General features: G+C 38.7%; 1 protein-coding gene across 2 annotated transcripts; it reads left to right on the top strand.

The window, feature by feature from the left end:
* The first annotated feature begins 1,150 nt into the window (after positions 1 to 1,150).
* On the top strand, positions 1,151 to 12,397 carry ptgesl (prostaglandin E synthase 2-like). 2 transcript variants are annotated; one of them, XM_073052387.1, is made up of 7 exons: positions 1,151 to 1,419; positions 4,875 to 5,069; positions 6,409 to 6,464; positions 7,609 to 7,761; positions 9,010 to 9,210; positions 9,374 to 9,491; positions 10,217 to 12,397. In XM_073052387.1, the coding sequence occupies exons 1-7, from the start codon at positions 1,156 to 1,158 to the stop codon at positions 10,355 to 10,357; spliced, it is 1,128 nt and encodes a 375-aa protein (XP_072908488.1). In that variant the 5' UTR covers positions 1,151 to 1,155; the 3' UTR covers positions 10,358 to 12,397. The 2 variants fall into 2 exon arrangements, with proteins under 2 accessions (XP_072908488.1, XP_072908489.1); XM_073052388.1 differs by having other exon boundaries at positions 1,155 to 1,215.
* The last annotated feature ends 656 nt before the right edge of the window (positions 12,398 to 13,053 follow it).

Raw genomic sequence — 13,053 nt, 5'->3', positions numbered from 1 at the left:
AGAAACAGCTTCTCCCCCTCTGCCATCTGATTTCGAAAATTATGTATTGCATTGTACCACTGCAGCTAAATTAACAAATTTCCTGACATATGCTGGTAATATTAAACCTGATTCTGATTCTGAATAAGTAGTTAAGGAAAACAATTGTGTCTTTCTTTGTAAAAGTATTTAACAATAATGGAAACAATAATTTTACAGAGTGTTAGTGAGACCATGTCTAGAGTACCCATATTATTTCTCTCCTTATTTATAAGAGATTTATTAAGATTAGTAGCAGTACAGAAGAGAGAGTTATTAGTCTTATTCTTGGAAGGGCTTCTCTATCACAAACAATAAGAGAAGTTGTATTTTTATGAAGCTGACGTTCAAGGGGTGAGCTTATTGAGACATATACATCCTTAGGGGGCTTGACAGAGTATATGCTAAGATGTTTTCAGTATTGGGAGACCCTCAAACCAGGGGACAAAATTACAAGATTACGCGCTGGCATTTAAAATTCAGGCATGTAGGAATATCTTCCCAGGATGTGGTGAATATCTGGAATTCTCTACTGGGAGTAATTGGGAGCAAACACGAGGAAATCTGCAGATGCTGGAAATTCAAACACACACAAAATACTGGTGGAACACAGCAGGTCAGGCAGCATCTATAAGGAGAAACATTGTCGACGTTTCGGGCCGAGACCCTTCCACGAAACGGCGACAGTGCTTCTCCTTATAGATGCTGCCTGGCCTGCTGTGTTCCACCAGCATTTTGTGAGTAATTGGGAGTCGTGTTACAATGCTTTTCCCTTACAGAACCAATTGCATGATTATAGGGGCCAATTTTAAAAATCCGTTCAACACACACAAAATGCTGGATATTTGGGCTGGTGACACTGAGGCGATTCTCATCGAAGATTAAACTGCTGGCCGTGATTGCTTTGGAGCCGTATTTTGATTTCAACAATGATTGTGAGCGAGACTGCAATTTTACTTTGCACAACCATTATTACTTCGTCTGCACTGTTATCGCTTACTTAGGAACCCAGCTGATCATAAGCTGTTTTGTAGTTGAAATGCCGAAAGGGCATCTCGGGAGGGGGGGGGGAGGAGGTGGTCAATAAAATACGTCTCTAAAAATAGCTTGGCAAAAACCTCTTTACGTAACTTAAAGATGGCAGCTTCCTATGTTGGTGTGGGACGGTATTGTATGCGGCTGGTAGCTTCTAGCAAGGTTTGCAAATGGCAATTTCTGGCACTGCAGCCTCGCTGTAGATTTCACATGTACGGCAGGGGTTTTCAGAAGAAACTGACAGAGGGGTTCAAAGTTGGCAGCACTGCGCTGAGCCTCGCATTTGTGTTCGGTGGAACCCTGGGACTCTACCAGACGATCAAGCATAATGTTCAGCAGCATCACGCCGAACAACAGTTCACAAAGGTGAAACTGGAGAAAGGCGCGTGGATAGGGCCTGGCGGTTTTAGCGATCAGTGAAATCGGGGTTTAATTTAGTACACCAGATTAAAATACCTATGTTATAGTACCGGTAGCTGCAACGCACCGAGTTTTTAATCACTTCGAATTGGTTTGCGCTCAAAAACACCATCTGAGTGCAATTCCATCATAACTCTGCCAAGATTTAAAATATTGAGTTGTTGTTTTAGTTTGAAAATCCTGAAAGAGAGATATAGCAATGCTGTAAATTTTTGCCACGTTTCTGAAGGTTTGGGTAATTCTGACGTGCTGATGAGCAAGGAGATTGAGTTTTTCGGGAACTTTAGTCCAAAAATGTAGTCTGACATGTAGTGCAGTACTGAGAGGTTATACACTATAACGGGTTCTGGTTTTTTCCCCTTGGACTTCGCGGCATTATTGCAAGGATAATGCAATATGAGCATTAAGGATGTGCAGAGGGGCTCATCCCACTGTTCTGGCTAGTATCCATTTCTCAATCAAGGTAAAAAAGATCATATTATCTGGTAATTATCATAAGTGCACAAGTTGATTTGTGTTTCTTACATTACAAACGACTACACTTCAAAACTGCAATCTATTAATTGGATTGCACTTGGATATCAGGTCACAGTTGCATGTTTTATTTGGCCATGGGTTTCAAACTTTTCCAAGTGGCTCTAAGGACCCATTTTGCAACTTTGCAATGATAATAGTTTTAAAACTATAAAAATAAATGAACAGATCTAACCATCCCCAGATTTGCAGTTGAATAGCTTGATTTTTTTCCAAGATCTGGAAAAAGTGATGTATCAATCCTTTTTTAATACTTATTCTGAAATTAATTATTGTAAAATTCTGTGTCTTATTTCTTGGGCAAAACACAGAAGTAGAATTATGGCATTCAATTTTTTGCATCTGCCGCATCATCCAGATAGATACTGGTTTAGCTGTTTCCCAATTCCACTTGCTCTTTTACCTCAATGTAGATGAAGATCTCTCCTTTGAAATTTCTTTCGACCAGAAGCCACAACATCCAGTGAGTTCCAGAATTTGTCAATCTTTTTGTGTGAAGGAGTGGCTCTATTGACCCTAACTGCTCCAGCTCTAAATGTTAAGATTATGTGCTTTTGGCTTGGACTCCCAATATCATAGTCATACAGCACAGAAACAGATCCTTTGCCCCATTGGCCCAGTGAGTCTGCATTGACCTTCAAGTGCCTATTTACACCCATCCCATTTTATTTTCCCCATAATCATATCAATTTACCCCCAGTTTCTACTGCTCACAGGGGCAAATTGCAGTGGCCAAACTAACCCAAGGATTTTTGCACATGGGAAGAAACTGGGAGCAACTGGAGGAAATCCACGTGATCACAGGGAGAATGTACAAACTCCACAGAAGTCAGGGGTGACCCTTGGTCATGGCTCTACCACATTGCCTCAAAATTAAAGAAAATAATATTTCTACACATTGAATTTATTCAATCAACTGAAGTCTGTACAACATGTCTTTATAACTTAACCCCTTTAACCTTGGAATTGGGTTGAAATGAAAATTAAATAGTAGCACGTAAGGTAGAAATATAAAATGCTGTTGAGAATGAGCAGTGTAGTGGGACCAGAAGTCAGGTGAGTTCTGAAAAACAATCCTCGCATAGATAGATGGAAGAGACTGAATAGCACTATCACGTATCATGATTTTGTTAGTACATTAAAATTGTTACTTTGGTTTAAAGTGATTTTAATTCATATTATCAAACATGCGTTAGCTCGGCTCAAAAGACAAATCTTATCTGATACCTGTGTAATAAATCAAGTGATGTGAAATGACCTCTAACAGTAGCTGATGCCAATGGAATAATCAGATCAATATCAGATGTGACTTTGATGGTTTGAGTCAGTAGAGTCCAAGATGAATCCGTTTTGTTTAAGGTGATAATTTCTGAGATGATGTTCTCCCTTCCTTAACAGATATTACATAAATGTACTAACTTGAACAAGAGCTACATTGCTTGCCATTCGTCTTTCAATCAACATCAGTGCAAACTGATTTTTTTGCTCATTATATTATTTGTAGGATATAGGAAACCAAGATAGTTTCCTATCTTATGAATATTTATCATTCAGCATTAGCTGAAAATTGTTTTAAGATGTGTTAAGACTAGGGAGATGTGATATAAATTCATGTTTATAGCTTTTCCCTGTGTCACTTTCTCCTGCTCAGTGGATGTTGCTCATGTATGTACTTAAATGTAAATCACTGCTCAAGCCAGTTCAAAGCTATAAGGATGTATCAGAATCAGGTTCAATATCACCAGCAAATGTCGTGAAATTTGTTAATTCAGCAGCAGCAGTACAAAGCAATATGTGATAAGTATAAAAAACAATTACAGTAAATATATTTGTATGAGTGTATACACACACCGCTATATAGCATATAGTATAATTTGCATATATAGTATATGCAAATTAAAAACAGTGTAAAAGCAGAAATAAAAAAGTGGTGAGGTAGTATTCATGGGTTCAATGTCCATTTAGGAATTGGATAGCAGAGGGGAAGAAGCTGATCCTGAATCATTGAGTGTGTGCCTTCGGGCTTCTTACATCCTTTCTGATGGTAACAATGAGAAAAGGGCATGTCCTTGGTGATGAGGGTCCTTAATAATGGATGCTGCCTTTCTGAGGTACCGCTTCTTTAAGATGTCTTGGGTACTGCAGAGACTAGTATCCAAGATGGAGCTGACAAATTTTACTACTTTCTATAGCTTCTTTTGATCCTATACGGTAGATTCCCCGCCCCCCAATTCGGACTGATGCAGCCTGTCAGAATGCTCTCCATGAATCTGTAGAAGTTTTCAAGTGTCTTAGGTGACAAATCAAATCTCCTCAAACTCCTAATGAAATATAGCTGCTGATTTGCCTTCTTTACAGCTGTTTCGATATGTTGGAACCAGGTTAGATCCTCAGAGATCTTGACACACAAGAACTGGAATTGCTCACTCTCTCCATTTCTGATCCCTCCATGAGGATTGGTGTGTGTTCCCTCATCCTACCCTTTCTGATCCCTCCATGAGGATTGGTGTGTGTTCCCTCATCCTACCCTTTCTGAAGTCCACAATCAGCTCTTTGGTCTTACAAGGTTGTTACCACTCAGCTAGCTGGAATTGTGGCATCCACTGAACTGGAATTAGGAATGGAAACTTTGCACTTAACTGACACCAATGCTTCAAATGCTGGCTTCTTCAGCCATTGAAATACTCCTGAAGTTTGCTCAATTTAATAATGTAGGAAAGTTGAACTGCTGATTTGCACACAATTAGATTTCAGAGGTGCCAACATAATCCATTTTAGTGATTTTGTGTTTTCCTTGGTGGGGTATTGGGAAGTATGTGATTCCAAATAGGATTCATTCCCTTTTCATCTCTCTGTTTCTATTGCAGGATTCCAGCACTGGTCTGTCTCTGACTCTGTATCAGTATAAGACTTGCCCATTCTGTAGTAAAGTCCGTGCATTCCTTGACTTCCATTCATTGCCTTATGAAATTGTTGAGGTAAACCCAGTCTTACGGAAAGAGATAAAATTTTCCAGCTACCGAAAGGTTCCAATTTTGATTGGAGAGAATGGCGAGAAGGTGGTAAGTAACACATAACAGGCATAAATTCAAACTACTGAGAGTCATTTAAAAAAAACTGTGGACGTCAGTGGTGCAGTCCTTGGGTGGAGGGAGGGGTGATAAGGTTTTTGCAGAAAGCAATAATGGTTGGTATCAGTGCCTACTTCAAAGCAAGGGGAGCTAAAATAAAAACAGAATACGCTATTAATACTTGAAGATCAGGTGGCATCGATGTTAACGTTTCAAGTTATTAATCTTTCACAGAATTGATGAAAAGATGGAAATGAAACAAGTTGCAGAGAAAGTGGGAAGGGTTAAGAAAGTGTAAGGAAAGGTTTTTTATAGTGTGGAGTTTGAGTGATAATAGTGGTGGTGAGGCAGGTATGAGGGAACAAATGGACAATTTCTGCTCCTGTGTTCATGTGTTCTTATCCTCTTCCCCTGATAATTTTTCCAGTAGTAAAACGTGTTGATTTGTGTATTTCTACATTAGTTATGTAACCTAAGAAGTCGAGTTCTCTTTTAACTTTTGATGTTGCTGTCCTAATGTGGCAATCCATTGTAACCTTTTTCCAGACTAGTGACCTGAGTATATAATTTATGCTGCACATTTCAGTACAGTGGCAAGGAAATGCTGCATTGCATGAGCTGCTGCCCTTCCAGTGAACTGTTAAACCATCTGCTGCTCCACTGGATGTACATTGTACAGATTGGACAAGTGAATTCTTGCCATGTACTGACAAACATCTTAGATACATCTTCTCTGGTTTGGTACTTTTACCAAAGTGGATTATAGCGTAGCTAATTAATTGCATACAAACGGATTGGGATATTTAATAAGCAACAGAGAATCCTAGAAGCACTCAGCACATTAGGCAGCATCCGTGAAGAAAGGAATCAACATTTCAGAAACCCGAAAAAATCTGCAGATGCTGGAAATCCAGACCAACACACACAAAATGCTGGAGGAACTCAGCAGGTTAGGCGGCATCTATGGAAAAGGGTAAACAGTCGGCGTTTTTGGCCAAGAGCCTTCATCAGGACAGGAAAGGAAGCGGAGAAGTCAGAATAAGAAGGTGAGAGGGAGGGGAGGAAGAAGTGCAAGGTGGCAGTGATAGGTGAAACCAGGAGAGGGGGAGGGGGTGAAGTAAAGAGGTGGGTTAGCCCCAGTACGTGTGCTCTCTCTGTCTGTGTTTCTACCCACATACACACAAGGTTTGTGCTAAGTTCAGAATGAATTTCATATTTTTAAAAATTGAAATCTAACAAGTGAGTGAAGGATGTTCATTGAAGTTTGGTGGTTGCTAGTTGCATGTGCAGTAAGCAGCTCATAACCAATTTTTTCCCTTTTTCCCCCCAGCAAATCAACGATTCGTCTGTTATCATCAGTGCTGTAAAGACATATTTAGTGTCCAGGTAAACCAGAAGTGGCTACTGGTGATCATGTTATTTAGTATTTCCAAACTACTTGGCTATGTGAAGTGTACACTCATGTTTTACTGTTTAATGTTAGCAATTTGTTGTCAAAACATTTAAATTTCTGCTTCTCTGGCTATTAGTTTTGTTTTCTGTATTTTCACCCTTTTTGACTATAAACTTGATTTAATTTTATTTAATCTTTTCACTTGAATGCCAACAAATCGGTGTTGGCTTCCTTGAAACCAGGACTTTCTCTTTTCATATACTAGTTGTTAAGCATAAACACGGCACTGGCATCAGTCACATATATATTTGCAGTTGCAAACACAGTTGTTAATTTGACCATGCAATAGACACTCCTCTAAGAGCTTTATGCCCTCAGTTAGATTTGCAATGCCCTTTCTGTGTCTCACTTGAAGACTGCAGCACACAATCACATGACTCCCTGACATTTTTAAAGATTTTCATTCACTGCTTCACACAAGTGGTCTTGGAGATAGGTGTCTGTTAAGTTTGTTTTCAAATTTCACTCCTGTTTTTGTTATTTTCCATGTTTCCCAATTTTTGCCCAAAAGGAAAAGGCTTCCAAGATTTATTATTTTTCTTTTCACAATTAACAACAAAGGGGGAAAAAGGACATGCTCTGCCCTTGGGTATTTTCTATCAAGACCCATTCCATACGTGTGAGCAAAAAGAAATCTGGGCTCATGCTGCAGAGCAGCATTGAGGGAGCACTGCGCAATCAGAACTGCCACCTCACAACTGACAAACTAATGCCATTTCTACCATTTTACAGAGATTTGTATTCTCACATCTTCTGGTTACCTGACCTTGTCAAATCTTGTCCAAGAGAGTGATCCCTTCTGCCAATATCAGTATGTGAAACAGACAAGAATGACATGGAGATCCTTTTGAATTTTTCCCCTATTACTCACAGTTATTTGGCTGCTCTGAATGATCTCTGAATGCCAGCCCAATCGTCGGTGGTACAGTTATGCATACCGCTAATTGCAGGTGCAAACATTGTGTTTGAACATGTTTGCAAATACTGGAACTCTTGATTTGGATTTGGAATGCAAGTTAAAACATGCTATTTTTTACTCTGTCTTTTTCTCTCTTCCTCTCTCATTCAAATACTTAGGGACAAAAACTTAAATAAGGTGATATCATACTACCCAGAGATGAAATCAAAAGATGTAAAGGGAAAGGAGATCACTGAATATAACAACAAGTACTGGGTGATGCTGGAGGACCAGGATGAAAAGCAATACTATCCCAATAAGGAGGCAAGGAAGTACGTATACAGGAATATCAATGACACCCATCATTTTATTACTATATAAGTATTGATCATTCTAACTGGGAGAGACTTCTGTATCATTCGGTGCGTGCCCTCTTGGCCAAACCTGTTGATTTTGCAATAATTTTTTTAAAATTTGGTTCCTGTCTTTTTAAATGTTACATTCAGCTGAACTTTCCATCCACTCCTCCCTCACCCCCGCCCCCCAAACTTCTTTCCCTATTTGAATAAATGGCTGAAGATCTTATCTTGCTGTTTGAAGTGTTCGGCAAATTTTCTTTGTCCACTAACTAATGTCCCCAGCACTTGTTCATTAATGTTTGCTGAATCATAAAGGCTGCCATGTTTTTTTTGTGTCAGTGAAACATTATATTCCACATTTCATTTGTAGTAACAATAATACAGCAGTGTGGTTTGTTGTCGACCCTTCACTATGATCTGTGATTACTCGCCTGAGAATGTATCACAGATTTCCTGCTACTATTACAAAGTTGTGAAACTTGCCTCTTGGCCCTTGCATTTTTTATTTGTTAATTTATCCAATTGCAGTTCCATTCAGAGTGATTTTTTTTTTAAATATCTGGTGTTGGCAGAGGTTGGAAGGTAGTGAGAAAGTTGCTGGTTACTCACTGTCATTAAGGTCAATATAACTATTATTGCTTGGTTTCCACCATCAACAAGTTATAAGCTACTCAGTCCTAAATCAGATCTCTTGTATTTAGAAGTCTGTATTGTATCTGTTCAAAGATGTATTTTCAGGTTCTGGGCATCCCTGGTCAAATACCTTGAGAAAGCAATGATAGATCATTTTCTTGAATTGCTGGATTTTGTGTACAAAACGTTCCCATAGTGCTGTTGTATGATGAGCCCTCACTACTTGGCCCAGTTTCAGTGATGGAAGTGTCTATACACATCTGAGTTGGTCTGGGAGTGTGGTTTGCTGGTGATGTTGTTACTGTGCACATGAACAGAAAGAGAAGACCAGGAATTTGACTTTAACTGTTTTTGTAGGGGATTTATGAAATACACACATTGTATACTTATGCCTTCCCTTTATAATTCTGAATGATTGGAGGAGAGATGGGCCAATATAAACTTCTTCCTATCTTTTCCCCCCACTCCGCACATGCCCCGTGCGCATTCTCTAGGCTGCGACCCATGATAATGGTAACTTACTGATTTCAACTTCAGATGTTGTGTGTTCTTTGTGTATAAGTTGTATTGGTTCTTCTTCTTGTTCAGGGAAGAAATGAAATGGCGCAAGTGGGTGGATGACTGGTTGGTTCACCTCATTTCGCCCAATGTCTACCGGACTCCTAGAGAAGCCCTAGAGTCTTTTGATTATATTGTGCGGGAGGGGAAATTTGGTGCGTTTGAAGGATTTTTTGCCAAGTATGTTGGAGCAGCTGCCATGTTCTTTGTCAGCAAGAGACTCAAGTCAAGGTACATGCATTTGAATCTTTAGAGTACTTAATTACGTCCAGGTATCTGGACACCACTTGAAACAGATATATCACATTCTTTGACTGTTAGACTAAAGTGAAGCATTTTGACCTGTGCCTCATCTTACAAGAATGCACTGAACCTGTACCCTTGCTGGTTTCAGACACAATCTTCACGATGATGTGCGGCAGGACCTGTACAAAGCGGTCAATGAATGGATTGCTGCTGTGGGCAACCACAGGCCATTTATGGGTGGAAATGTACCCAATCTTGCTGACTTGGTAAGAGCAAGTTCACTTTGGATTACATTTGGGTGCCCTGATTCCACAGCTAACTTTAAAGAACATTTGAACAGGTTGTGCCTCTGGAAGAGAGAAGTGGCCTCACTTGGTAGTATTTTGAGCAAGTTTGGGCCCCTTATCGTATCCGGCGAGGGTTCAAAGGGTTCACAAAAATAATTGAATGGCTTGTCATATGAAGAGCGTTTGATGGGTCTTTGCCTGTGTTCTCTGGAATTCAGAAAGATGAACGGTGACCTAATTGAAACATGTTGAATATTGAAAGGCCTCGATAGAGTGGGTATGGAGAGGATGTTTCCTACGATGGGAGGGTCTAGGACTAGAGGACTTGGCCTCAAAATAAAGGGGTGTCCTTTTAGAACAGAGATGAGTGGGAATTTCTTTATCCAGAGAGTGCTGAATCCGTGGAATTTGTTGCCACAGGCAGCTGTGAAGGCCAAGTCTTTACATATATTTAAGGCATAGATTGATGGATACTTGATTTTTCAAGGCATGAAGGGATACAGGGAGCAGACAGGAGATTGGGGCTGAAAGGAAAATTGGATCAGCAGATCAGACTCAATGAGCCAAATGGCATAATTTTGCACTTGTATCTTATGGTCTTTGTAGAGTTGTGAGCTCCTGTCTATCCATTTATTGTGATGAGTATCACCTCTTGGGTCCGTAAGTCTGTTTCTGTGATTTCTGTCTTTTTCTCTTCCTTGCAGGCTGTCTATGGAGTTCTCCGGGTAATGGAAGGTCTGGAGGCATTCGGTGACATGATGGCAAACACCAAGATCAAGACATGGTATCAAAGGATGGAAGAAAATATCCAGAAAGAACAGGAATTGAGCAATAAATTGCGTTAAATGTTTTTATGGTTTTGAACTGACCACAGGATGTATCTGGAGAAAAGAATGAGTTTTGTTTAAAAGCTCAATCACAAAACACTCATCCTTTGTTAAAAGTAAGTGTGAATTAGAGCAATGCTTTATCCGTCTCTTAACTCTGGTCTGAAGCAAATACCAGGGCAAGCCTGAAACTAAGAAAAAATTGGCAAATACAGTCATGCACTTTTTGCTCCAAACTCTGTTCAGGTATTATTGTGTTTATTCTGCTTAAAGATGATTGGAGGGGAAAACTGTTGTGTTCTCATTTCGAGTGTAAGAGCATCTATGAAGATGGTTATTTTTTAAAAAATGGGCCAATGAAAACAATAAACCATAGCTTTAAAAATCATGGCATTCATAAATTAAGCAGTCCGATGATTGTGAGCATTGAAATAAAAACAAAAATGGACTACTGAATTGCACTGACAGTACACAGCAAATGCAATGTGCTATAGAGAATATAGACTAATAAACATTTCTGTTGTGATATTTAAGAACTGGTAAAAGTAATCATTTTTTAAAAATAAGTACAAGGAACAGAAGAGAAATATCAGAACCAAAAAACAGACATTAAATTATTGGTAAGACCATTATATACATGTATGTTGCTCTTTCCTTGCTCTTTTTTTTTCCATTTGAGTGCTATTTATTTTCATTCTGTGTAGCGGTTAGTGTGATGCTGTTCAGGTCAGGGTTTTCTGGAGTTCAGAGGTCAATTCTGGCACTGTCCGTAATGAGTTTGTACGTTCTCCCCGTGACCACGTGGGTTCCGTCTGGGTTTCCTCCCACAGTCTAAAGGTGTACCGGTTAGTAGGTTAATTGGTCATTGTAAATTGTCTTGTGATTAGGCTAGTGTTAAATAGGTGGGTAACTGCTCATTAGGTTGGAAGGGCCTGTTCCACACTATCAGTAAATAAAAATTCACCACCTGAGTGTAGAAGAGTATTCCTCAAGGTCCTATCCAGTACCTATTCCTGCAACAATATAACCAGATTATCTGATCACCATCTTGTGGAATTTTTCATTTTGCAATTGGCTGCCATATTTTATAACATTATGACAATTGCTGACCTCAAACTGTTTCCTTGGCTCTAAAATGATTTGGTATGACCCAAGGTCATAAGAGGTGCTGTATAAATGTAAATTATCTCTCTTACCTTTTTACATTGCAGCAATTTGCTTTAATGCTACAGAAAATACAATTACCCTAATGCATGATCTCCCTTGATGTACCTTGATTCATATTTTCCATCCTTTGAGTTAATTGGAGAGAAGCTCAATGCTGGTTCTTTGTAGATTGACTGCAGCTTAGCAGTCCTAGAATCACAATAATTTGTATATTTTCTTGGAAGTGTAATTTGTCCATTACGTAGTTTGCGATATCTAACGTCTCCTATGTTTTTTTTATCCCCCTTGTTTCTATTTCTCCTTGTGTTTAACCACTTTAAGTTGTATTTTGTTGGTTCAGCAAAACTCGAGTTTCTCTAAAGGCAGTTTATTTTATGAGATTATATCGAAATCTTATTATATACTTGATGCATCTTTCGATAGTTTTGATTTTCCTAGACAGGGTGAGATGGAGTCTCTTCAAACATAATTGGGAACTTGAGATTAAGGGGTATTGTTTGCCACATTTGTAGATGGATGACATAGTATTTAATAAAATAATGTTTTTTATGAATGATGCTTTATTAAATGTAATTGTAATATTGTTGGATTGCAGAAGGCAATAATTCAGAGTTATGAATTCAACATTATAAGTGGGAACAGGGGTATGGGATAGTGTGGGAACAGTGTATCTCTAATTTGGGAATAGTATATTCTGAATAAGAACAAAAGATACTATTGCATGGGCTATTCCAGGATTTAGACCAAGCAACAATGAAGGAACAGCAATATATTTCCAAATCAGGATGATCATGGATTTGTTTTGCTTTTTATGAACTGTACATATTTGGGGCACTTTCATATCAACATTAGTGTTCATCCCTCAATAAACCAAATGAGATTTATAATCCATTTTTATAGTGTAAATACACTATTTTAACTTCTCTTTGTGCAGATTTTGCCTTTGTTATTGTGGTTAAATTACTCAAACAATACTGTAGAGTAGGAGTTTGACAGGCTTTGACTTAGCAGCAGTTGTGGTCCGTACAAGCTGAAAGGTGGCTGGCCTCGTGACACACCCTCCACCCTAGGTCTTTGTGATTTCAACTGGGTTTTTATCTCATTGTTGCATGTAGTATGGCTGCCCCATCAAATACAACTACAATTGAAAAATAAATGATCCGTGAAATGCTTTGACATATCTTGGAAGTGAAGAGATTTAACTGTAATAGCATAGTAAAATATCCCAAGGAGTGTCACAGAATGAAGTTCTAAAGCAATAAAATTAAACAATTATTATGGAACTTAACCAATTAGGTAGATTTTCAGAAGGAAAAAAAGCAAAAACAAAACTATAGATGTTGAAAATGTGAAATAAAAACTGAAAAGGTCCTAAATATTTCCATCAGCATCCATTGAGAGGCAAATGAACTGAAACATTAAACCACTTTCTCTCTCCATAAATTTTGCCTGCCCTGTGAATAGATCCAGCACTTTCATGGTTTATAGAGTATCTTGAAGGTTGAAAGCAAGATGAAATGGTGTTGGTTCAGTTAGTGATTACAATA

Source organism: Hemitrygon akajei, chromosome 7 (assembly GCF_048418815.1).
Source record: "Hemitrygon akajei chromosome 7, sHemAka1.3, whole genome shotgun sequence".
Classification (NCBI taxonomy): domain Eukaryota; kingdom Metazoa; phylum Chordata; class Chondrichthyes; order Myliobatiformes; family Dasyatidae; genus Hemitrygon; species Hemitrygon akajei.
The sequence above is the reverse complement of the archived record's forward strand: the minus strand, read 5'-3'. Positions and strand labels throughout refer to the sequence as shown.

Bases quoted from the DNA above. Each gene is read 5' to 3' on its own strand.
- ptgesl (XM_073052387.1), top strand. From the start codon at position 1,156: ATGGCAGCTTCCTATGTTGGTGTGGGACGGTATTGTATGCGGCTGGTA. The intron at 1,420-4,874 runs GTGAAACTGGAG...TTTCTATTGCAG, and splicing joins CCGAACAACAGTTCACAAAG to GATTCCAGCACTGGTCTGTC. The intron at 9,211-9,373 runs GTACATGCATTT...TGCTGGTTTCAG, and splicing joins AGCAAGAGACTCAAGTCAAG to ACACAATCTTCACGATGATG.